The 27,701-nt window shown below is 39.7% G+C and overlaps 1 protein-coding gene across 1 annotated transcript; it reads right to left on the reverse strand.

The window, feature by feature from the left end:
* hspa9 (heat shock protein 9) lies at positions 1–27,027 on the reverse strand. Its single transcript, XM_057849570.1, has 16 exons — positions 26,720–27,027; positions 25,862–25,920; positions 18,659–18,746; positions 18,131–18,312; positions 17,932–18,056; positions 17,778–17,851; positions 15,383–15,489; positions 15,059–15,221; positions 14,898–14,990; positions 10,792–11,001; positions 10,453–10,680; positions 10,158–10,380; positions 9,893–9,987; positions 8,787–8,879; positions 1,689–1,829; positions 1–1,500 (listed from the first exon to the last, which is right to left on the reverse strand). Exons 1-16 carry the CDS (start codon positions 26,798–26,800, stop codon positions 1,420–1,422), a joined length of 2,043 nt encoding a protein of 680 aa, XP_057705553.1. The 5' UTR covers positions 26,801–27,027; the 3' UTR covers positions 1–1,419.
* Positions 27,028–27,701: the final 674 nt, after the last annotated feature.

Genomic DNA, 27,701 nt, shown 5'->3' on the forward strand with positions numbered 1-27,701 from the left:
TCTTATTCGGTTTACTTTATTTAACCAATTACTGTAATTTGAACCCCTTATAGATATATCAATTATGTATCTACTTGAACATGGATGAAAATGGAAAATACAAATGCAAAATAATTTTACTAAAATCATTTCAAAATAGCATGAAATTTGGTTACATGAAAACCAATTTAAAGCATTGATAAATGTACCTGTATTTATATTCTGCCAACTAATAATTTAATAATGACCCAAATACATACAACTTACAATAACCATTGAATTAAGCCATTTTAGTCAAATTAAAAGAACTCACCAATAAAAACAGAAAAAGAACATAAATAGGAAAATGCAAAGCCAGTCAGTGGAGGAGCAGACATAGAATATTGTGAAAATAAGTTTGCTGACAAGCAATCAGGGAAGGCCAGCATTTCATTTGAGGTAAGCCCTGTACCTCAATATATACTGTAGATGAAAGTAGTGAAAAGCCAGGGTTTGGCATGCAAAAATTAAGACCAAATTAATGTCAGTGGGAACTGAATCGGTTTTTTTTTTTTTAAACTCTGCAACCATTCGTTTACTTTTACCACCTCTAAAAGCCAATTTTTGCAAAAGCTGCTTGCAACAATAGCACTCGGAAAGAACTATTCAGACAAGAAAATATTTTTCAAATGTGCATACTAGGTCACTGGAAGACTTCGTTATAGCGGCAGTTAGTAAAGTGCTCTGAAATAAAATGAAGTTTTTCTAAATTGTCCATTTGGCCTGCTAAGCCGTTCTGTGGGTACTCAACCTTTCACCTCCGTCAGGTGTGAGCTGGTGCCCAGCACAGCTAGCTCCATTAAGGACAAGCACTATTGAACAGGGGAAACTATTTAGTCGTGCTTTCCATGTCTCGCTCCTCCAACACCTCTGAATCAAATAATCAGGATTGGTCATCAGGCTTCAGAGGAGCTTCCTGTTGAGTTGATCTTTGATCGAGGTGCGTTGGAGGAGAGACATGGAAAACAGGTCAAGTTGGTGACTTCTGTTATAGAAAATGGATGCACTCTTGTCATATGCGGATAAATGGCTCCCTCTGTTGGCCATAAACAGTAGAATCCTTCAACACAGTCTCATTTTCCTTCCGCTACAAGCTAGAGCTGAAGCTTCGGACTTATGCAGACAAAAAGGATTTGACCCCTTGTAGCTACAAGCCACACTTGATTCAATCAGTTCCAGGCCTTATATTTAGTTTTTATTACAAAAGAACAACAAGATAACACCCACCTGCCCCAATTTCAATGGCCTTTCCTGCATACATCTACACTGACATGCATCCATCCATCCATCCGCACATACATAATCTTGATTGACAACATTCATAACAGGCCTCCCCTCCCTCCCCCAACAGTCCTGTTGTCAACCTCAGCGACAACAAATGCGCAGCGCAAAGTCCAATGTCTACTGCTGGCCTTCTTTCTTCTCGCCCTCTGAGCTGGAACTGGAGCTGCTGCTGCTGCTGCTTTCACGCTCTGATGCCATCTGCGGGAGAAGCGCAGAAGTGCACGATATGTCATACGATGTACTTTGTAGTCACAGATCATTCCTACTACTAATGGTTGGTGGGTTGATTGCTACCCCGCTGCTTACACAGTGTAGTCATATGTTTTGAGTCATACAAGTTTTTTTTTTAATTTTTTTTTTTAACTGGTATTAAGTCTGCCACACACCTTCTTGTAGGCCATTTCAAAGAGCTTGAGAGAAGCCTGCTGAAGGTTGCTGGCCGCCTGCTTGATGTTCTCTCCCGTTTCAGAGTCCTTGTTGGTGAGAAGATCTCGGACCTTAGTGATCTCTTCCTTCAGCTTCGCACACTGCAGGATGGGGAAGTTAATACTTTTTGGTTGCAGTTTTAATTCATCAATACCAAATGGTCTTTACTACTGCATATTTCATGATAGTTTGTTTTTTTAATTTTATATATATATATATATTTTTTTTTATCACTTCATCACACTTAATTACAATAACATTTTAGGATATGTGAGCTTTGTGAAATTTATGCCTGTCCTTATGTTCTACGAGAAATGTGTTACTTGGATAAAAATGTCCCACAGAGGCATTGAGAATTGGAAGTAACATTTCTTCAGGATGGTGCAAAAGAGAAATCTAAGTTATCCTCGTTAATGAATGGATTTTCTTTGACTATTTCTATATTCAACCTATTGAGGAAAGAAAAGGTTTTGATCAAGTGCATTTCAGCAGGGAAAAAAAAAAATCTTGCTTGGGGGAAATTGGGGGGGGGGGGGGGGGGGGGGCTTAGTTTAATTTTTATAATGTGTAATAGTGGGGTAAAAACCTAGTCTATATTAAAACACTATTTTCCAGGAAGTAGACATAATAGGTGTGATTAGATTTTAAATGCCAGAAAGCCTGCCCAATTATTTACAAAAAAAAAAAAAAAAAAAAAAAAAAAAACAAATCAAACAGAAGTGACCTGAACTCAACAAGTGACCTGAAACTGCCCCAACATCAACAGGAGAGTAACCTGACTTTGAGGTAGGAATAATTAAAATTAGGGCTTTCAAAATTATCGCGTTAACGGGCGGTAATTATTTTTTTAAATTAATCACGTTAAAATATTTGACGCAATTAAGACACATGTCCCACTCAGACAGTATTCTGCCCTTTGGTAAGTTTTACAGCAAGGCTTTTTGTGCTGTTTAACAGCGAACTTTTGTGGTCGCTTTGTGACATGGTTTATTGTTTTCTTGCCAGTTCAATATGGCTGCACGACGTCTCGGGCTGACGCCTACGTTGTAATATTGGCTTATATGATCCTTGGACAAGATTTTTTTGTAAGTATGGTTGTTGTAAAGAATGTAGATATTATGTTAGTAAGCGAAATGTTATATTTTTTGTATGAGACGCTTTTTGTTTATGTTTAGTGAACCTGTATAGCGTGCTAAGCTAATGTTGTTGCTAATGCAATGCTTGTGTACTTTTTTTTGTAGTTTTACGACGGTCTAAAGAGTACAATGGTTTAAGGCCATTTTATTAATAAATCAGATGAAAAAGGAAGAAGTCTGATTATTAAGGCGTCGTTCACTAGCTGTCTAGCTTTGGGAAAAGACGCTTCGGAGTGAGGAGAGCATAGTCAGATTTAAATGACAGTAGAGTGAAATGCCCACTACAGTCCTTATGTACCGTATGTTGAATGTATATATCCATCTTGTGTCTTATCTTTCCATTCCAACATTTTACAGAATATATATATAATTTACAGAAAAATATGGCATATTTTATAGATGGTTTGAATTGCGATTAATTGCGATTAATTACGATCAATTAATTTTTAAGCTGTAATTAACTCGATTAAAAATTTTAATCGTTTGACAGCCCTAATTTATTTTAATCGGAATATTTTATGTTTATTCTTATTATAACACCGCTTGCCACTTTGGCCAACACACTATAGGTACAGGATAATTACTGGTCCAATAATAGGAATTATGACGTCATCCCAATAAATACAACAACATTAATAGGCCTGATAATATACAGTATAATATTTTTGGCACGGTGTTGGTGGATTGGGATGTGTGCGTTCGTTTCCACTCCTGTTTTGCCAGTTCAATGTATCACTGACTGTGTGGTGTAGAAAGAGAGCTGTGCCACAAATCAAGCGCTCCCTCTGTGACGTAATTCTCAAACGACGGCAGTCTGTAGCATGGGGTCGGCAGTGTTGGATTTTTTCAAGTTGTCAGTGGAAAACGCTTCACTCCCAATTTGTAACAAATGCAAACCCGAAGTTCCACGAGGATGGAAAAAAGTGTCGAGCTACAGCACTCCTCGATATATCCTTGATATATTAATAAGTATCTTAAAAGATGACAATCGCTTCGATGGTGTTTTAAAAGAGTATGAGGACACGCGAGCTGCAAATGAAGCTCTCCATTCGATTCCAAATCCAGCCAAGAAAGCCGGTGATGTACCACTTAACGAGGCCTTTGAAAATTTTCACAAAGATGACCGAGGCCTATAGCGATCACAAACATGATCACAGAAATGATGGCGCTAGACAACCAACCATTTTCCTTTGTTGAAGACATAGGATTCATGCGGCTACTTCGCCATTTGGACCCCGGGTTCATCATTTCAAGCCGAATGTTTACCGACAAAGTATGATAACATTGTCACACGTTTTCATACTTCCATCGGCAACCATGAACAGCACGCAAGTTTCACCACGGACAAACAGACGTGTAATGTTAGTCCTGTCTGCAAGAGGCCGGACAAGGATTTCGTACTGTGCAGAGAAGAAACCTCATGCTTTATTAAAAATGTGTTCACTCACTGGTGTTTATATGGATTATTATAGGGCAAGCCGTTAATCCTTTTTGTTCTACCATATTTTTCATAATGAGGAATGAGTGGTGAACCTTACCATATAATGTTTGCATTTTACAGTGTTAGTTATAAGTTAGTAAGTTATTGAGAGGCCTTTTGGTTATTGATAGGCTTGCTGTCCTATAATTAACAGGTTAAGAAGGTTGTTTCATGGACCAAGACCACAACAGTCTCCTCTCCTGTAGCACCAAATGTTTTTATCTGATGACAAAGCACAATACCTGTTGGGTTTATGTTTTAGTTCAGTGCTCATTGTTCAGGGAACACCTCTTCAATGACATTGACTAATTGATTGTGATTTAATCAAATTATATTTATTCGGAAACATTGGCACTTTATTTGAAGTCGAGAATGTTCTTGCACATTATAATAATGTTCATGTCATCATGAAAAATCTGGTTAGGTCAAAGGCAAATTTATGTTGAATCCACCACTAGTTTTTTTTTTAACCTCCAGGTGTTCATAAACTCAGGTGAACATACATTTAAAAATTATATATTTATTACCGGTGTTCGGCCATTCCTTACTACGCGGCGAAACGTCTTACACAATGCTCAGCGCGCTTGCGCAACCATCCGCACGCACGCGCACATTGGTTAGAAGTAGGGCTGTCCCAAACGACTAATTTCCTCCCGATTAGTCAGCAGACTATTTTTACGATTAGTCGACTAATCTAATATATATATATATATATATATATATATATATATATATATATTTTTTTTTTTTTTTTTAAAAGCTTATCAATTCACAATAACACATTTCGGAACACCTAAATTCTTTATTAACGTATAAATAAATAACATAAATATCAATAATAAATCACAAACAATGAGGTCAAATGCTGCTGGCATTAACTGGTGCAAAAAAAATGTAAACGGAAACACTGTGACTTCACCTTTTTAACAGGAGCCAAAACAATTCTCTTTTTGCGGTATGTCATTGTCTATATTGTTCTAAATGTTAAAATGAATTGCAATGTCCCGGTCAATCATTTTCAGAATACTTTTTCAGATGCTCTTTCCGGTGTGCATTCCGCATTTTTTGGGGAGGGGAAAAACTGTTCAACTTTTGTTTATTTTAACCTGAAGATAACGCAGAGGGCACACTGAAATATTGCCACAATTATTTTGAATGAAAGGCACACATACCCACAGTAACAAAAATTAAGTATATAGTATTAATTAGATAGTATACTACTATATGTAAAACTTTATAATATTAAATAACTAACATTAGTGCAGTCATGGATTACAGTAAGTAGGCCAGTGGCGTTTCCAATTTAGTGTTGCACGATACCATTTTTTGGCCCCGATACCGATACCTGGCTGTGCAGTATCGGCCGATACCGATACCATACCACCCCGATTATATATATATATATATTTTTTTTTTCCCCTGAATTCCCCCCCCCCCCAAAGAGCTACATAATTGGATGTGAAATCATTGCTATCAAGGCTTTGTCAGGCTGTTGCTTACCTTTGCAAAATAGGAAAAAGTACACTAAACCCTAGTAGACAATAGTTGAATAAACCTTCCACTCTCAAAGGCCAAAATAGTGCTAAATTTGTGAAATTAATAAAACATGTATAATACTAGCCCAACTGTAAGAAAGTAAAAATAAATTCATAATAACAAACTCTGAATGAACTGAATAAACTTTTTTAAACCTCTCAAAGTCCAAACAGTGCAACTTTCATGAAATTATTGTCACATTCTGCTGCTGGTTACATTGTGTTTTGTTGCTGGGCGTGGGGGCGTGGCACTTGAATCCAATGCAGGCTCATCAACGCAGCATTTAAGCACGGGTGATCTCAGAGAAGGCTGCCGAGATATTTGCCTTGCTGATCGCTATTTGACATCTGGCACAATAATCTCGCTACATTTGCTTGTTATGCCTCTGCATTGGGTTTTTCTGTTAGTGTGCTGCTCTCGTTTGTAACCGCTGCCTATCGTCTTAGTTTGTCCGTCGACCTGCTGTCACGGACTCCTTTTGTTATTTCTACTGTCCCGCGATCGCGTGTTATATTTTGTTTGCAATCATTAAACCCTTTTATGTATCCCCCGCTTGTTGTCTGCTTCGAGGTTCAACCTTGTTTCCGCATTTGCGGACGCTAACAATTATAAGTAATAATAATTGACCACAGCATCCCGTCTCTCCTTTTTTTCGGGAGGTGGGAGTCCCTTATTTCTATTTCTGAAAGGTGGCAACAATACTTTGGAAACATTTCCCAAATTACTGCGGCATTTCTTTCAGTAAAAGACAATAAAAGTAAAGTAGACGAAGTGAACTGACCAGAGATTGTTGCTCCGGTCCAGCGGCCTTCTTCCTCTGGATAGCAGTCCTGCTCTTGCAGGCTCAAACTCGTTGTGTTCGTTCACGTTTCGTCTTCAAATGTTTTATCAAGTTCGAGGTATTGAAACTGGCCGATTTAACTCCACATCTCCAAACTTTCAGGCCGCAAATCTTGCATGCAGCCATTGATTTTAATCGACGGGATTTCTATTTGGAAATATTTCCCGACCGCCGCGGCGCCGCCATATTTCCTGGATTGTTTTTCGTCCATATGAAAAAGCCCCCTTTTGGTTGGTCAGGAGTGGCTATTGGCCCGCTCTCATTGGTCTGGAGCAGGCCAATAGCGATAGCTGCTTGGTGTTCACGTGTCATCACACAACACAGAGTGTAGTGAGCGCCAGGAGGAGAAAAAGGCTGTGGTCAAATGTTATAATAATGGACCGGTAAATGGTATCGGCGCCGTCTTTGTTGGTACTCGCCGATACCGATACCACCATTTCGGGCCGGATCGGCGCCCCCTGCCGATACTAGTATCGGTATCGGTGCATCTTTAGTTTCCATATATATTTTTTATATTATGTATATACAGGATATATGTATATATTTTCCCCAAGTGGGAGCTTCCATGATCGTAATAAATTTAATTGTAATTTAAAAATATATATAATTATATTAATTATTTTATTAAATAAAAATGCGCGTTGATACGACGCACATAAAGGCAACTTCCATTTTAAAAATCGTTAGAGAGTTGTATGGACTTACAATCCGCTAGCTTGTTGTTTCTTGTTGTCTTCGAAAATTATACTTGGGTGACGGCGCTTCAAGTGTTCGTTTATAGCAGACGTGTTACCGTTGTATGCGAGCTCAGCTTAGCAAAGAGTACACACAGTGGCACCCTCCATATTTTCCTTGAAATAATTCCAGGCTCTGGTTATTCTGCTCCGCTTTTTTGGCTTTATGCCGCTTTCACGTGTAACCATCTCTGCCCTTTTTGGAAATTGGCGGTGTTTTCAACTCCTCACCGGCGATTCACTTGGCTCGTTGTCGTCGGTTCGACTGGGTTCGTCCGATTTCCTCCTCGGGAAGGCGGCGGCGTGCATAAAAACACCGAGAGGCGTCGGATGGCTCTTTAAGGATCCTTTTATTGACCAAAACAAAAACGTGGGGGATGAAGCCACTCAACTAGGCGCTACCCGCGCACTTTTCCAACTCACCGATCTCGCTCCCTCTCTCTCGCTCGCTCAGCCACTTTCTTCCTCTTTGCTCAATCTGACAACGCAGGTCACATTGAAATAACAGCGGCCCCCTTGGGGGTGCCAGTAACAACCGCTTGTATCGCGAGCGCCTGCCATTCTAAACTTTATCCGCATGTAATTTTTTTTAACCCGTCGACGGTATGTTTTGCCCGTCAACGCATTTACGTCATCGATGACGTTGACAGCGTCGACTAGTCGGGACAGCTCTAGTTAGAAGCGGCCAGTACTCACTGTTTTTATTTAGTTTTTTAGAACCTTTTCATTGCCTCAAAGATACTTTTTGATTGTATTACCCTCTGATACTTTTAACCATTGTGTTTTTATGTGTTAGCTTTGAAGCAGTTGACCACACTAGTCACTACGTATTTAAAACGTCCTTATTTGAGATAACTACATTTAAGTATTTTCTTAAGGCATTTTTTAGTACGTTCTGCCTGTATGCATCGAAAATAAACAAGTTTAGAGCGCACGGTAGCACTTTATGTGTCAAATTCGACTAATGTAGGATGTTTCGCCAATGTAGCAGATTTTGGCAGAACACCGGTTATTGATATTGGTATCTGCTTTGAGGAGCAGAAAGTTATCGATATCGGTTTCAAAAAATGGATATCGTGCACCCCTACAACAAACAGACCAAAGAGTCCACATGATAATGATGTCTCAACAACCCTCTGGACAATTACTCAATATGAAAGGTATCAACGACTTTGGCAATGATCAAATTTTGTACGCCATGCGACTACATGGAGAACCATTAACCACCTCCTCCAATCATCAGAAAACAATGTTATTGCATCCTTTCTCAATCACGTGAATTGAGTTGAAGAAAGTAATGCAAAGTAAGACCAAATAAAAATGCAATGTACCTCGTCAGCAGGAAGCTGGTCTTTGAATTCCTCCATCTTTGACTCTGTATCGTGAACAATGCCTTCAGCCATATTTACAGCCTCCACACGCTCCTAGTACACACAACAAAATTGGGTCAGACGGATGGGTCAGAGATAGGATTAAATCAAAAGCATACAACTTTATTTTACCATTTGATCAACGCTGTGTAGCGGCACTTTTCACTGCAATTATAGCAGTTAGGTGATTCATATACGGGAATTATTATTGATAATATACATTTGATGCCTTATTGCTAAGCTCTCAGTCTCTAAGGCAATTATTCTATAATCATTCATTCATTTTCCATGCCACTTCTCCTCACGAGGGTCGCCGAGCAAACATTCACGCACACACTCATACCTACGGACAATTTAGAGTGTTCAATCAGCCTACCATGCATGTTTTTTGGGATGTGGGAGGAAACCGGAGTTCCCGGAAGAAACCCACGCAGGTATGGGGAGAACATGCAAACGCCACACAGGAAGGCCGAAGCCCAAGATTGAACCCTTGATCTCAGAACTGTGAGGCAGACGTGCTAACCACTCAGCCACCGTGCCGCCTATTCTATAATCATGTTTAAATACAATTACTATAATAAACATCTATATTAGTCCCAAAGTTGTTTTGTAAAAAATATTTGTTTTGGTATATGTGACCATATTAAGATTTTTTTCCTACGGAAGTGAGACAGGAAGAAAATTGTGAATTGAATTAAGCTCTTCTTTACAGGATCTTAAACTGTCACATTTATGGTTAGATTATGGTAATGTATGGTATTATATTTGTTATCTATTTTGCACTGTGCCAGATTGTGTGCAAAATGGTGGCCTGCCCATTATTATTCCACTGTGCAGTAAGCATTACAAACCTACTCACTGGGAAGCCGTGCCGCTGCACAAACGTATGATCATAATGTGCATTGAGGTTTGTAAGATTTATTGTAATTACCCGAGTTATTGTTTTTTTTTTAATATATATAGAATTTACACTATTACGTGTAAAGCAATCAGATCAAAATTGGTAAAAATCAGGCAGATGATTGCTAATTCAAAAAGTGCATTCCTTCAGCATATACGGCACCCACCTTTCGCCTCCTGTCCTCCTCTGCATACTTCTCAGCATTCTTGACCATGTTCTCTATGTCATCTTTACTGAGACCTCCTGATGACTGGATAACAACTGCAGAGAAATGAACCACAAGCAACACAGATAAAATTAGGAAAATAATATTATCCCGAACAAAAAGGAACTTTAATGGTGAATTCTATCATTAACTATTCTATAGTTTTGTTAATTTAGAAAAAAATGTGTCAAATCACTTTATTGGGATGGGGGGCAAAAAAACTCACTCTGCTGCTCCCGGCCTGTCCCTTTGTCCTTGGCCGACACGTGTACAATGCCGTTAGCGTCGATGTCAAATGTGACCTCAATTTGGGGAACACCTCGAGGGGCGGGGGGGATGCCCACTAAAGTAAACTGACCCAGCACCTTGTTGTCTGCTGCCATTTCCCTCTCACCCTGACACACTTTGATCTCTACTTGAGTCTGTCCATCTGCTGCTGTGGAGAAAACCTGAGTGGGAACAGGAACGTATGCAGATTAACAGGCTAAATTTGGCCATTTAGTCCTTCTAAATCTATTTACCTGACCCTTCTTGGTGGGAATAGTAGTATTCCTGTTAATTAGTTTGGTGAAAACTCCACCCAGAGTCTCAATTCCCAGCGACAGCGGTGTCACATCTAAAAGTAGCACATCTGTGACATCTCCTGCAAGAACGCCACCCTGGATGGCTGCTCCTATGGCAACAGCCTCATCTGGGTTGACAGACTTGCTGGGGGCACGTCCAAACAAGTCCTGTACAGTCTGCTGTACCTAAAAAGAGGAAGACTGGGTTAGTGAGGAAAGGTGTCAACACAATCATTTTTATAGCCGTCGATCTAAGCCAGACAGCAAATCTAAAGTCCAGAAAACATTTCTATGTACCTTGGGCATACGGGACATTCCCCCAACCAGAAGCACCTCCCCTATGTCACCTTTCGACACCTCTGCATCTTGCATGGCCTTCTGACAGGGGGCTACTGTGCGACGAATCAAGTCTGCTACGAGGCCTTCAAACTGAGCACGAGTCACCTTCATATTAAGATGTTTGGGACCAGAAGCGTCCATGGTCAGGTAGGGAAGATTGATGTCAGTCTACAAGGAAGAGCACATAATCAAGAACAGAGAAACTATAAAAAGATACCTGAGTGACTTTAATGGAGATTAATGGAGTGACGCCATGACGTTCAGATGGGACAGATGCCCCTGAACAAGGCCAGACCAAATCAAATTAGGAATTCCTGGTCATGCTGACTGAAAATGAAACCTTATATGAAAAAACAATTGCTAAAAGAATGCAGTTCAAGGATATATATGTATAAAAATTGAAAGCAATAACTGATTACAATATACATATGTTGAACCAGTCTCTGGGGGTCAACAAGCTTCCTGAGTTTTCATTAATAATAAAAATGAATATTTCCATTCAGTTCATTGCTCTTAGCAGCCCAGCGCATCGTGTTGACTTTGTCCTTTGAGATGTGTTTCAAAGTCAGTACCGCCTAGCGTGACTGCTCCTTTAGAACTTCACTCTTGAGTTTCCAGGCGTATCCACAAGCGCTCGGAGTATATTCTCCAACACGTCCTTAGCAAAGGACTCCATGTATGGGACTAGTTTTTTGCCAGCTGCATATCAGCTTGTTGCCAAGAGTGGAGCCTTGGTGCCACTACAAATGGATTTTGCATCTGCTATCGTTGACAAATCTGGCTACATCAAAAACTTTTTTCGACATATAGAGCTCCATCTGATGCTATGTGCCTCTACGGAAGAACAATTTATGGTGAACAATGGGTGGTGTGAAGGATTTAAAAAGGATGAATATCCACTGTTTGCTACAAAAGGCTACTATCCTAGCACGAAACACGGCTAGCGGATAGCCGTTTTCATAAACGGCTCACAGGATTTATTGCCGATAAAGGCTCGGTCTGAAGCTTGTTTCTAATAAAGAACATATTAAGGCTGGCCATGAGTGTTTAGGCAGATTTGAAAAGGATGGATAGCCACAGTGTGCTACAATTGAACTGCTATGCTAGCACTGAAAGCCCCAAGCCCAACATTACGAGGGCTTTCATTTAAATTAAAACTAAGTTAAGTCAAAGGAAAGTAGTTTTAATTTTTTCTTCTCCGTAATTGTAGTGACCTGTTGAGTGTTTTTCATGCTTTCAGACTGCCTCAGCCAACATCAGTGTGACTTCATGACCGGCTCCGCTGACAGCCGCCGCATATGAACGAGAAGCAGCAACTTGGCATGTTGTAGATATAATTTGGTTGATGAAGAGATCGTTCATCAATCAAATCTTTCCGTGTAACATCTCAACCTATAAACATCCCATATTAAAACATTGGGTCGGATACAGCCTGTGATCTATTTTTTCTTAAATTTTGTGAAAAACAATCAGGGGAAATGAGATCCCAGAAAAGAGCTACTTAAATAAATTCAATTGTGGTTGTCAGCTTTCAAAAGTATCATTTATTCAAGACATCTTATGCAATATAATGAAAAATTAAAAATACAATTTCAAGTTCATTTTGGGTTTTACAAATTCTAAGTCAGTGAAAACCCTGAGAGATCTAGAGGTGTGTGAAATTTCCTATTCCTAGATTATTCGCGATTCGGCCGTGGAAGATTCGAGAACGATTCACAAACATCCAAATTCCGATGATTGAAATATGTCAAGAAAAGCGGAACTAAAACATAGTCAGCGCGGTCTTCAGGACGCAATGGGGAACAAACCGAGAGTAAACATCATGCTTGTCATTACCCAGGTAATGACAATGCTCAACTCACGGATCTGGCTCAACTCATGCCGCTAGATAAAAACAACAATAATACCTGACTGCTGCTGACAGCCGCTGCAAAATACTGTACATCCACATAATGATACGGTAGATATCACATGTATAAAGAACTAGATGCGAAATAACAGACTCGGCAGCGTTAGTAAACAGCCGCCATCTTAAAGCAGCAGATTTCCCTGGAGGGCTGCTGTCGCGAACCTTCCAAGCGAACCTAATTAACTTTTTATCTAAAACACTCCTAAATCGGCAAAATCTTGACTTGAATCCATCTTTAAAACAGTTTTAAAACTTTCACATGTTGAAAGCAGACAGAAGGGAAATTATGTAATCACGGGTGCAATTTTAACAACTTTAAATGTTGATTCACAACATTTAATTAATTGAATGTAGTTCAAAACTGCTGATACCAGAGGTTGCGCTAGACTTTTTCGTTGTCTGTCATTTTGACTGACAGGGTCATAAAAATCCGGTCATAATCTATTTTTACCCGTCACTTAAATTTTTAAAATGTTAATAATGACATATTCAATAGTATTTAGTTTTCATTCATCTTTAATTAATATTCTGTCCGAACAAGCTTAACAGAGAATCCACACCGCGCCATCACACATCAAGCAGCTGTGCGTTATTATTGCCTAGCTTGCCTTAAACTCTGCTTTTTAGGAAGGGTCGGACCAAAAAAAAAAAAAAAAAAAAAAAAAAAAAAGGTTTGAGGATAAGCTCTCTGCTCCATATAAGCAATATTTCAACATTGCTTACACGGCCGAAAGTCGGGGCAAACTGCTCGTATGTGTGTGTGACATGCACGAACAGTGCGTGCATGCTATCGATCCATATACTTTGAATATAAACCTGTACAGGGATTATTTATGCCTGTTATTTGTGTCCTCTTTTTAAAAAGCAAAATATGATATCCCTGGAATGACGGATGACAGCCAGCATGTGTGATTGTATGGTCATTTGTTTTGATGCTTCTGCGCATGTCGGACTGCGAATTAGTGCGCAGATATGACAAAAAATCGGATTCGAGCATTAAGACCTGTAGTATGAACGTAGCCATAGGCTAGTTGCTGTTAAAAAGAGGACACAAATAACAGGCATATATAATCCCCGTTTAGGCTTATATTCAAAGTATATGGATCGATAGCATGCACGCACTGTTCGTGCATGTCACACACATACAGGCAGTTTGCCTCGACTCTCGGCCGTGTAAGCAATGTTAAAATATTGCTTATATGAACCGATCATTCTCAGGCTTATCCTCAAACCTATTTTTATTTTTTTATGACTGTTGTCAAGTCCGACCCTTCCTAAAAATGGTAAATGGTGTTATACTTATATAGCGCTTTTCCACCTTTCAAGGCCGTGTTCCAGGCAAGCTAGGCGCTAATAACGCACTGCTGCATCGCTACCTTAGCTACCGTACCGTCTCTCGCTCTTTGATGACGTAATTGCTGCATTAAATCCGATTTGCGGGACTGGACAATACAGACCGCCGCGACAGTCTGGAAAAATGTGGCCCAGATCGGATTTAGACCATATACGAAAGTGACCCAGATCGGATTTGAAATGGTCCCGTTCTATGTGACTTGTCACGTTCAGACCATCAAGTTAATGCCTCACTCGAGTCGGAAAAACACGAAAAAAATCGGATTCATGCATTAAGACCTGTAGTATGAACGTAGCCTTAGTTCGGACGCCCAGTTGCCTTGACATTTTTCCGAGTAAGGCCAACGACCTCATGCATCAAGAGAGACAATAGCTAATTAATATGCTCACTCGCTACCCTGTGGCCTGGGGTGTGAATTGCAACCTGTCAAAATGACGGATGGACTTCAGTTTTTTCCGTCACCATTTTTAAAAACCGGTCAACGACGGGAAATATTCGGTTAACGCGACCCCTGCGATACAGAATGGAGACTTGAGTTTTTTTATTTACTGTTTTGAACTGTTAACTTGATACTGAAATAGTGGTTTATTTAAGCCTGAGAGGCTTTTTGTACAATTTTTGTAACTAATATATGAAACATTAAAAACAGCTAACAGCTTGGGGGTGAGGGGGTGTCATCAATAATCGAATCGTAGCCTCTGAATCATAATCGTAATTGAATCGTTAGGTGCCCAAAGATTCCCACCTCTAGAAAGAACCCTACGAAAACTCAGTGCATCAATAAGGATGCAGTTTACGTACCTGCAGTGAGGATGACAGCTCACACTTGGCCTTTTCAGCCGCCTCTCGGACTCTCTGGAGGGCCATGGTGTCTTTGGTCAGATCCACACCAGACTAAAGTGGCAACAAAACATGCATTAACACCAAGCATTACAATCTGTAAGGCCGTTTCAATGATTCACCTCTCTCTTAAATTCCTTAACAATGTGTTTGAGAAGGGGCAGGTCAAAGTCCTCCCCGCCAAGGATGGTGTCACCGTTGGTGGACTTCACCTCAAAAACTCCCTTCTGGATCTCCAAGATGGAAATATCAAATGTACCGCCACCAAGATCATACACGGCAATACTGGAAAACAAAAATGTTATCATTACTGTGAATGTCAGAAGCAATCTTACAATTAGAAGTAAGATTCTCGATGGACATTGTTGTAAGTCATGTAGAGACTCCAATCCATAATTAATACTTTCATTTTCCGTTTTATTTTTGCAAGTATCATTTCTACTCACATCTTGTCCTGGGTTTTGTCCAAGCCGTAGGCCAGGGCAGCCGCTGTGGGTTCATTGATCACACGCAGCACGTTCAAGCCAGCAATCTGACCCGCATCTTTGGTAGCCTGAATTCACATTATTACAACAAATAGTTGTAGTTACAACAACAAAAATTCTTTCATGCCTGATCTTTAAATGTCTCTTTTTTTTTTTAAACTGATAAGTTATTTTTGTGTTTTTATACGCATGTTTGCACGTGGGGAGAGAGGAAAGCAATTTCATCTGTGCTGTATGTTCTATGTATATGCATATTTGACAATAAAGCTGAACTTGAACTTATTGTGTTAGAAAGCTATCAAAACACCAGTTTGCTATCTGCTTGAATCCTCCATAAATGTTAAACTTGAAAGACTTTGTAATAAGACCAGAAAAGTAAGCAGCACATATATTTTGCTTCTGCCCTATTCAGACATGTCAAAAAATCTGGACACTGTTTTAGTTCAACACCAGTTCAGTGTTTCCCACTAATGGACGAGACTGTGGCGGCCCGCCACAGTCTCGTTTGGGCCCGCCACAGTCTCGTTTGCGCGCCCGCCCCCCCCCCCCCCCCCGAAAAAAAAAAAAGATACTAATCAGATGCGTCAGTCAGCCGATTACACAGCTGTAGCCCACTCCACTCTACTACCCGCGCCAGCGAGAGCAGCATTTTAGAGTAGTATTTTATTTATTTATTTATTTAAGAGACGCAAGGGGAACGAGTAGGAAGAATGGGAGAACGAGCGAGATAGCGAGAGATAGCTGTCGCATGTCGTAGCAGCCCGCTGTTATTTTGTTATTGTTTTTCTTTATTATTGTTACCACAATCGAGTGGGTAAGCAAATACAGACTTCTCTCCTTCTTCCCCATATCCGGGGCATTACAATAGTTTCGATCGGACTTTTCGGCGAAAGTGAGCGGCGGACGGCCGTCTCGGACGGAAAGCAAACTTTGATTGAACTTGCGCGGAGAGGCGGGGCCCAAAATAAAGCCTTGCTCTATTTTCAGAGCGTTGGTCACAGTAAAGTATTTATTAGTTCAAGCAGAGTAAAATGATACATATTCACGGTACAAGAACGTCGTTTCCGTGTCCATCGATTGGTAAGAAAAGGCTGTTTGTACGAGTGACGTGTGGGCGCTCCCGTCGGGGGGACATTTCGCGTGGAGTGGCTATTTTTCGGCACAACACCGACACGCCAACTTCAGACAATTATGGCTGACGAAAGTTGGATAAATGCGCCCCCCCCCACAATTTCGCGAGCTCTGGGACACTCGAAAAATGACTCTCTTACCTCTCCTTGCTAAGTTAATGGTACCTCGATGTGCGTTTGTGTGGAAATTTAGTTCACGAACAACGGGGAAAAAACTATTCAACTTCTCACCGAATCAAGAAAAACTCTTTACACGGCCATTAGAATTCCCCCTGTCCTGTAAATGGGTCAGTTGACAGAAGGACTGTTATTGTTGTGGTATGTAGTACTTATGAGGGTCAAATAAAAAGAAAAAAGGAGGGCTACGACGGCGGTCTGAAACCCGCGGCTCTTGGGCCGCATGCGGCTCTTTAGTGCTGCTTCGGAGCTTTTTTTTTTTTTTTTTTTTAAATGGAAAAAGATGGGGGAGGGAAATATATTTTTTGTTTTAATAGGATTTCTAGGAGGACTAACATGATACAAACATTCTTTCAATTCATTAATATTGTAATGAAGTTAAACTTGTGGTGTCATCGTACAACAGAGTAGTCACGTGGTGCGCTATAGGATCCACTGCAGGGAAAATAAACATTTAATCATGAAGGCTAATTATGTATTTCTAGCCAACTTAGTCATTTTTATAGTAGGCTAATATAGCTAGTATTGATAATTATAAGGTTTGTACAAGGCTTTTAATTTTTTGCTGCTCCAGACATACTGTATCAGGTTTTTTTTTTTTTTTGGGGGGGGGGGGGGTGGTCAAATATGGCTCTTGCCAACCCTGAGTCACTACGAGATGTAAGTCGTACTATTGCTACGAGAAAAAAATGCGCATTATTACATAGGGTAACGTAGCTGTACTCAGCAACGCATTTTACATACATGTACCGTAGCTGAGAGCTATAACATTAGCCTAGCTAATGAAATATTTCAAATATATCGTTGTTATGGTTCTTCTTGGGGGAAAAAAATAATGGAAAAAAAAAAAAATTGCCGTGGCATGACATGGTGTGGCTGTCCGACTCCGATGCAGCCCACCACCACAGTTTCAAAAAATCCTATGGTCAGAGACCCTCCCACCACAGTCTCCTAAAATCCTGTGGGAAACACTGTTGAAGCTATTTCCTCACTCAACACAAGTTCAACAGTAATCATGTAAATGTGAGTGTGTGTGTGTGTGTGCTTACCTGTCTCTGAGAGTCATTGAAGTAAGCTGGTACTGTGATCACAGCATTCTTCACTTTAGTTCCGAGGTAGTTCTCTGTGACCAAAACCGCAAAAGAACTAAATCTTTCTGGTGTCTGTTTGGGTACAACAGAATTTGAGAGGAAGGGTCATTACCAGCTGTCTCCTTCATCTTCATCAGGACAAAGGCCCCAGCCTGGCTAGGAGAATACATTTTTCCATGAGCCTCCAACCAAGCATCACCATTAGAAGCACGCACAATTTTGTATGACACGTTCTTCCTGTTAATAGAAAGCACAATTTTGTGAGCTAAAATGATCTTTTAATCATCCCACATATGTACACCTTTACTCACAGGTCTTTCTGGACTTCGGCGTCATCAAAGCGACGTCCAATGAGTCGCTTTGTGGCATACAATGTATTCTGGGGATTGGTAACCGCCTGGCGTTTAGCGGGCATGCCAACCAGACGCTCGCCCTCGGCTGTGAAGGCGACGACTGAAGGAGTTGTCCTGGCTCCCTCAGAGTTCTCCAACACCTGTGCACGACGACAAAATAAAAAAAGCATAATACAGTTGAGATTTGCTTGAGACACTTCATTTGAAACAGGTCTACAACAATGCAATTTGATAATACTTTCAGTATCACTGTCAAAATGGTAACAATTTTGCTAGCTTGCAACATATGTTACATAGAATTCAAGAAGAAAGCTATGCTATAAAACTATACAAGTATCAAATTGAGCTAACATAGCCCTTGTCGTTTCTGCAATTATTTGGAAAGTTGCATTGTGCTGCAATGTTAAAGGTAAAATATGTTCCAGTACATTCCAAATAATGCATTATATCAGTATTTTATGACACTGGAACAGACATATGTATTACCTTTGCTTGTTTACCCTCCATGACAGCAACACAGGAGTTGGTGGTTCCCAGGTCAATTCCAATGACTGCACCCTTGATGGCTTCCGACCTGCAAAAAAATATATATGTATGAAATAAAAACATTTTTGTTGATAATACACCTTACTGAAATAATAGCCTGTCACCCTCCAATTAGAACTACAAAAAGGATTCCCCAAAAAATTGTGATATTACAAATTGTGAATAAAACCCAACCCACACGGTTGCCCGCAAAAACCCGCTTCTGTTCGAGCTTCTACTAATTCCCACAACTTCATTATGTGACTCATCAACTTTATCCCTCTACAAGTTCCCACAACTGTGGACATCACCTTTGTTTTTAAAAAATGACTACAAGGACACTTTTCCTCTATTCTTTGGGCATATAGTTCATAAAAACTTAACAACATAGATGGCTGGTCAAAGGTTTAAATTAGGGAAGATTTTAAGGGACAAATTACATGGTGTCAACAAATCTATTTAAAAAAAAAAAAAAAAAAAAAAAAAAAAAAAAAGTTGGGACAGGCCATTTTCACCACTGTGAGGCATCCTCTTTTACAAAAATCTGCAGTCTGGAGAATGAGGATACAGGTTTTTTAACCTTAGAAAGAGGAATACTGTCCCATGCTTGTCTAATACAAGCCTCAAAATGTTTGTCTTTGGTTTTCTTTGACATGCCTCCGTCTTTATGATGGGCCAAATTTTCTCTACAGGTGAAAAATCTGGACTGCAGGCATTTTAATGCCCATATCATTTTCGTACACAGCCGCGATGCTGTCATGAATGTTGCGTGTGGTCTGGCATTATGCTGAAAATGCTAGGTCTTCTCAGAAAAAAAGATAACCTCTGGATGGGGGTGTACGTGTTCTAAAACTGCAATTTACCTTACTTTATTGAGGACTTTCCCACACGCACTCATGCAACCCAATACCATCACAGATGCGGGCTTCTGAACGGAGCGCTGACAACAACTTAACAACTAAACATTTTTAATAGAGAGAATAATTGCAGTTTTATATATTTAACTTATTTAAAATACAAATAATATTCTTTTATAATAATTATATTTATAATTATATTTTTATAATATAAATAATATTCTTCTAATATTCTAGACTTTGAATTCATTTAAACTGGGAGGACTGACAGTGAATGTTCATATTTCAGTTGACGGCACTAGAGGTCCACGGGGTCTCTGCAGGTTTTAAAAAGCCAAATTTAAGACTTTTAAAGACTTTTTAAAGACCATAAAAAATACAATTTGATACCCATTTAACATCAATATCGGGAAAAAACTAAACGAAGGAATATTGGAGGCCTGGAATTACTTGCAAAGTAAATGAATTTATTCACAGCTCCTTCACAATGCAATGCTTAACCTAATTGAAAACACCAGGAATTTCTCTGATGTGAATTCAGACTTGTAAACTCTAAAGCCAAAGGCCATTTACCCATGGATGCAAGTACTGTAATTTGGTTCTGCTTAAAATGTTTTCCGCTGCTATGCTAACCAAGTTGTCAACACACAACTGCGCGTGCACAGCAATGGCTGGTAGTGTTCGATAAATTTTCACCGGGCAGCACAGGTAGTATAGCTTTGTAGTTGTGGTAAATGTTTTCTTCTTCTCGGTTTTTCCCTTCAGTCTCAGTCTGGCCTCTCTGACTATCTCCAAATTCTCCAACATGCGCTTTCCCTCTGATATGCTCATTTCTGATCACTTCCAAAGAGAACCTCAGCATCTAGCGTCCCACAAAATTGAAAGATTTATAAGCGAGACTGAAGTTTATGAATGTTCTAAATAAAATTCAATAGATTTTTAAGACCTTTCACAGTTGTATTGAAGTCCATTTAGGAGCTTTTAGGAGAAATTTGGGCATTTTAAGGCCTTAAATTCAAAATGATTGGATTTCAGACTTTTTAAGACCCTGCGAAACCCAATCCGCTTTGAGTGGGAGGGCCGGCAGCCCCAGTAATAATGGAATGGACGTCTCACGCCGTCAATGGCAGCAAATAATTTAAATGATTACTAGGGTGTTCGGAAAAACAAAAGGCCATGATATTCGTTGGGCTGAGTTTTAATTCAGCTCTACTACCCAAGTGTATTGCACCAGTTTGTACCGTATTGGCCCGAATATAAGACGGCCATGATTATAAGATGACCCCCTCTTTTTCAAGACTCAAGTTTGAAAAAAGACTTTTTGAACACCAAATTAATTTTTATACAGAAAATTACTGTACATCAGAAACAAATGATTATAACAATATATTTGAAAGAAAAAGCATGTTATTTTGCCTCATTCTAATCTTAATATCTGAACATTTAAATATGTAAACTAAAGTGCAATCACATTCGTAATTGAATGGCTTCTGGTTTTTGAAATGTAAATAAACCAATCTATTGTGATAAAACAACAAAATTGCAATAAGTGCATTACCATCAAAGTGAAGTCTAACTGACTTTAGTCTTGAAACAAATCTGAATAAGGAAAAACACCACAATAAAATAATGCAAACTGGTTAAACTAAAAAGTAGCAGAGATCTGTGATGACAGAATATCGCTTCAATGATATCTGGCGCCATCTAGCGTTGTGAATGGGGAGAGTAGCTGAGATCTGTCATGACAGAACATCAATGATATCTGGCGCCATCTAGCATCGTGAATAGGTATAATTTCTAGACCGCGAATATAAGACGACTTCTTCGTTTTCAGTGTTATTTCAATGCAAAAAACACCGTCTTATATCCGAGCTAATACAGTAATTTGCCCTCCGATGCACCTAACCCATGCCTCACCACATCAGCGTGTGTGTGCTCGCTTGTGACCACACACACACTAGTGACCTCATTCTGGCCTCGCTTGGTCGGTGTTCAGTATGCCGAGTGTGCACACTGAACAAACAAACAACAAACTGTACAAGCAAACAAAATAATTACTTTACAACAGTTAGTTACTGTAGAAATAGTCTGTACAGTGAACGCACCTTCACATTGTTGTTGCACACTGTACCGGCAGTTGGTTTTGTGTAATGGTGTCTGCCTATGTATGTAATGTGAAAATAAAGGTACAGTGGTACCTCTACATACAAAGTTAATTCGTTCCAGGACCTTGTTTTTAAGTCAAAATGGTCATATGTCGAGCAGGATTTTCCCATGAGAATACATTATAATTCCATTAATTCGTTCCACAGCCCGAAAACCCACACTAAATTCTTAATACTGATATTACTATTTCAAATATCAATTACAAGAGCAAAACAAACAAATTATGAATAAAAATCAGAAAAATTAAATAGCAATAATAAATAATAAGGAGTTCTAATACAGGGTGACCCATAAAAAAGTTTACACTGCCATAATACAACTTAAATGCCATGTTTATTCAGCTTAGAATTAGAATTTAATCACAAATTATAAATTATTGTAAAGAACATGTACAGTAGGCCTGTCGCGATAACAAATTTTAGTGTGCGATAATTATTCTCATAAATTATTGCGATATGCGATATTATTGCGACCCCTCCCAATTTTTTTAAAACCAATTTACAATAACACAGTTAGAATACATTATATATTAATAGATCAAGTACACCCATTTAAACGAGATAAATATTTACTCTGAAATTCAAAAATACTTTTTAAGAAATCACAACTAAAACAATAGACCATGCCTCAAGTAAAAAACAACAATATTGATAGCGCACAGAAACAGAATAAAATGTGTTAAAATAAAAAAAAAAAATCCACTCAATGACTTAAGCATTTAGGCAAATGAAAACTTTTCCCATCATAACTTCTGCAGTGGTGTTCCATAGGGATGCAACAATACAGTTAAGTCACGGTTCGGTACGATTTTTGATACGGGGGAAACAATTTTCGATCCGATTCAATACATTTAATGCTCTGTAAAAAAAAAAAAAAAAAAAAAAAATGTTGTTTCGTTTTTTTGTTGTTGTTGCTAACGAGCAAAAATTAAATTGCCATCATATAAACATGTATTTTAGTGCATAATATTTATGTGCTTACTTTCTTACTGATCTGAAAAAATTCTGTATAAAAGTGCTGAGAACAATCTTTACTGTTTGTAAAGTGAGGCAGGGCACACTGTTGACTGCTACAGCTCTCTTAGCAGCTGGGTTTACTACGTGAGCAAGACATCCTATTTGTGGTCCGAATCCATCTGTGTCACATACTGAATTAACAATATTTGCAACATTATCTATAGTCACTGGTATGGATTGATTTGGCCTTCTTAACTTCCATTCTGTCATGACAGTTTAGAATTCATCAATGTAGTATATGGACTACATGTCCCATAATCACTCTGGGCTCACGTAGCCAATGGCATGGGACGTAGCACATCTAGCTTGCCATTTCATTATATCTAGTGTGGGCGCATTAAAAAAGTTAGCAAGCGCCGCTGAAGTCATGACTGCTCATTACTACACAACACCAGCATATGACAATCGACTTTCATAAACAGGACGAGTTTGAAGCACAGTGCTCTTAATTTCACTCAGCTGTTCGTTGTCAAAGCGAGGTTGTTCGTAGCAGCCAAGTCGGTAACAATTGCCACGTTTACATGGAGCCAAATATTCCAATTACAATCGGAATATTTGTTCAAACCGAATAAATGTGTTCCATATAAACACCTCATTCGGAATGAACAGGCCCAAACCGAATGGAATTTCATTCCGATTCAAAGGGGTGGAATATTCCTTTTCCCAAACCGATTAGAAGTAAAATTATATCATGTAAACAGGGAAGCGGAATGGTATCTGGTTGCGTTCTTTCTGCACATGCGCCGTACTGACGTGGTGACGTCACTTGGTGACGTAAGTAACGTCACTTGCAACATGGCTTCCAAGCACAGCGCACCTAATTGGAGTCCGGCGGAAAGATTGTATTTAACTCAAACTTTAAAAGAATTGAATATAATTGCTCGCTTAGACGGGCGTAAAACGAGGAACAGTGAACTATTTAAAAAAGTTCACGAGAGGTTACACGAAGCCGGAATAGACCGGAGCGTTGACCAGATTAGAAATCGGTGGAAAACGCTGACAACCGGCTACTACATGGCAAAAGAGCAAAACAGCAGAAGCGGATACGACCCCACAAACACAACAAGTGGGTTAAAGTTAAAACAGCAGCACTCTGACGATCGATCTCCATGTTTTGCAACGTGACGCTTTGTTTTGATTAATCTGCGCATGTCAGACGGCAGTTGTCAAACGTCCTTTCGGAATAAAGGCAGACACATGTAAACGCTGGATCGGAATAGATGAAGTGACATGTAAACAGCTGATCTGAAAATTTCCATTCGGAATGATTTGAATCGGTATGAATAAAAGTCAGCATGTAAACGTGGCTAATGTTTTGGCGGACTTCGTTGTAAATATCTGTCATTGTGCCGAAAAATAGCCGCCCCGCATGAAATGTCACTCCTGACGGGAGCGCCCACACGTCAACAGCACCGCCATGCCGGTCCACAGTCACTCCGGAGCACTGGCACGGCCGGTATACGTTGAACAATAGGATATAATGGGAACGATTGGCTCCGGCGCTAGTTTTTGCCGGACCTGGAACGAAGGTACATTTTGCACAGTTGGTAACGACGAATCCAAACTTTTAACAGCACGTCAGCCGCACACGCGCACACACGAGGCGATAAATCGCAGCGGAAAAATTACCGCCTTCATTTTTATTTATCGCGCGATAAATGGAATTATTGCATATTGCGACAGGCTTAATGTACAGTGCACTCCATTTTTCAATGTGTCCTCCCTTAAGTGTCACAACAGCCTCCAGGCGCCTGCGGAATGCTTGACAGGTCTTCTTTATGTAGGATGCTGCCATCTTTTCCCAAGATCTAACAATGGACCTCTCCAAGGCTGCCACAGAAGTTTGTGGCTTCTTACAGGCACTGTCCCCCACAGTTGCCCATATCCTATGATCCAGGGGATTGAGATCTGGACTCTGGGGTGGCCACATATCACCTTGTCAATCAACTTTTTGGTCCGCACAGATCGGCACTTCCAGACCAAGGTTTTCGTGAGGCTGTTCCAGTATCTTTCAGCTTCTTTTTAACTTTGTAGACTGCACATCTGAATATTCTCAGATTTGCTGCAATCTCAGTAGGTGTCAGACCGGCACGCAGCATTTCAGGTACAGCTAAAGTTTTCTTCATTTTCAGCAGAAGCACAGGAATTGTAGAGACGAGAGAATACCAGCTGCATTGAGTGACCTTAATGAATCACTTAAGCATGACAACCTATTTAGATATGTTTCAATGGCTTTTAAACAAGCAGTCAACTGAGTGTAAACGTTTTTTTGGGTCACCCTGTATGGTAAATGTGTTTGCGTGGTGTACCTGAACGCATAGCGCAGCTGACTAAGTAGAGGGAGCCTTTTTAGTTTCACTTTATTTGCTGCGAGGGACACTAGGCGTGTTGTGTTGAACAATTTGATGGAATATATGATTAGAAACCTTATGAAGCTGGTGATTTGTTTGCTGATGTTACCACAATAATAATTGCCAGCTTAACTTATAAAGACTGGCGAACGGAGGAGGACCATCATAGACAGTCTCTGGCTGTATTGTTGAGCAAGCCATATCACGGCTGCGCACCCCACGCTCCTATTTTTCTATAATATCCATCTTCATATCAATGGTGACGGTAAGCATCGCCTTTTTCCTTCTTTTCCACCACCTGCACTCACATTGTTGGAACCCATGTTGATTTCTCTCACAAGAAAATCTGCCATGCGTCCGTCTGGCGGGAAAACAAAGAAACTGCGGTAGATCGTGTCAATGGATGTAGAAACAAATAGCGAGTCAAATTTTACGTCTGATGTTGAAAAGCTCGTGTGTCGAGGCATCACTATCAGTTTGTCACCCCTGTAACAGCGTGATAGCTTTCACCTAGGAGCAGCAAACTCCACTGGGCTCGGCCGGCAGTGCATGCAAGGGGAGTTGTTATCACATACCTGGGTATAATGAGGCACGTGAATAGGTGTATGAAAAAAATCTGCTATTTTTTCAGTTAATGGCTTTACCAAATGGAATCAATTGAGCACCTAGCCACTTAAAATATCGAAAGAACAACAGCAACAAAAATCACCATATAAGGGCTGAACACCCTAATGATTACCCTGTAAAGGTTTGATTGAATTGAAACACACTTACGCATAGTCTCTTCTGGACAGGGCTCTGAGAGTGTCAGATTGGAGGGCGTTCCAGTGAGTCTGTGGAAAGAGCAGTGCAGGTGCCTTAACAAAAGGGCGAAAATAAAAGACCTGATATGATAGGGAATTAATCCAAGATTGAAATCCCTGGATGCTGAATTTCAGTTAAAGCTTCTTCTCTTCTCAGCCATGTTATTTAAAATTCTCTTCTCAGCCATGTTATTTAACACTGTGCATATCATCTACAGGGACAATTTTACATTTCAGTGATTAGATTGAATTTAGATTTCAAGGCCTGAACATTTAGGTAAATAGGGTTAGGAATAGGAATCTTGGGAATAGAATCTCCCTGAAAGAGGTATCTGGAGCTACAATATTTGAGAACCCCTAATAGGGAACAAAATTTCAGCACGTAGGGGGAGGGCATCAATTTGAAGGTCATGCATCCGCATCAGATTTGTGATGAAACATGACCTTAAAACACGTGGTCTAACTTTAATTATGTACTAACAACACAAGCATCAGACGATAATAAATTCGATTACAAATTAAAACATTTCATGTACGCACGGACCGGCCGACACGTCTTTTCACATTTATTCCATTCTAAGTAGGCAAAATAACACACACGCTCGCACACATACAACTACTGATCAGTATCATAAAAATTGCGATTCTAAATCAAAGATCTACATTTCACGTGACAACCAAATGACAAATGGCGTTCGAAAAGTCAAGCGAAGAAGCTAGCCTCATGCTAGCACAGTATTTTCCCAGTAACATCCAAAACGACACGACGATTGACGGACACGAAGGGCATAGTCTGTTCCCTAGTAGTTCACGTGTGTCAGAATCTCACCTTTGTTAGCAACGAAGACAAATTTCGTGCGCCGTTCCTTGTCGACAGAGTCCTTGAAACGCTTCTGGCGACGCTCAACATTTTGACAGCTCGGCTAACTCAAACTAATAAAAAGAGTTGAATCGTTGAGGATGTGCACGAGCAGTCAAAACCCGCTGACTTCTGTCTTGGAGAAAACGCCGAGTTCAGATGAATGCGAGTAGTAAGGTACAAGTCACTGTACCGGTCGGTGGGTTGAGTCAGAAGAGAAGCTAAAGAACTGCGACGCACCTTCTAGAATTATCCAACACATGTTACACCATGCAAAGATGAAGGACCCCTAAAACGGGCTGACGTTAAAATGCCTGAATGCAAGTTGGACATTTAAAAAAAGGAGCACACCTTTTAAACAAATAAGTAAGTTATGAATTGCTTTATATACAAATTAAAGTATTTTATGAATGTAATTGATTTAAATATACAAATATTTTATAATATTTTCGTGTCTTTTATGATTGAAATTGGAACCGGGCGACTATACTTGTGGGCATGTGAAGGTCATGATGTAACGGTACCATCGATGTTCCACGTGAATTACATCAGGGATGCAGTTTAAATTATTAATTCATTCATTCATTTTCCATGCCGCTTATTTCTCACTTAACGATGTGATATCTATTCATATGTATTTGCGGAGTGTTTGAAGTCACTGGTCATTCACGGTAAATCCAATATATCTACACCAATTTATTTAAACAAGATTAAAAAGTGAGATTGTGCGACTACTATAAAAATGAGACTATATAAAATAATTTGTCCATCTTTGCTAAAACAAAAGAAAAAAATACATTTTATTGTATATTTATAAGCGTGTGGTCAAGGAACGTAGAGTGAGAGTTCTTCCGTTTCCGCCTCCCGATAGTCTCGCGAGAAATCAACACTAAGCAGAGTTGGTCATAGATATCACATATATAAGGATAGATGTTGAATGCAGAGTCGGTGG

The sequence above is a fragment of the Corythoichthys intestinalis genome, chromosome 11 (genome assembly GCF_030265065.1).
Source record: "Corythoichthys intestinalis isolate RoL2023-P3 chromosome 11, ASM3026506v1, whole genome shotgun sequence".
In the NCBI taxonomy this organism is placed as follows: domain Eukaryota; kingdom Metazoa; phylum Chordata; class Actinopteri; order Syngnathiformes; family Syngnathidae; genus Corythoichthys; species Corythoichthys intestinalis.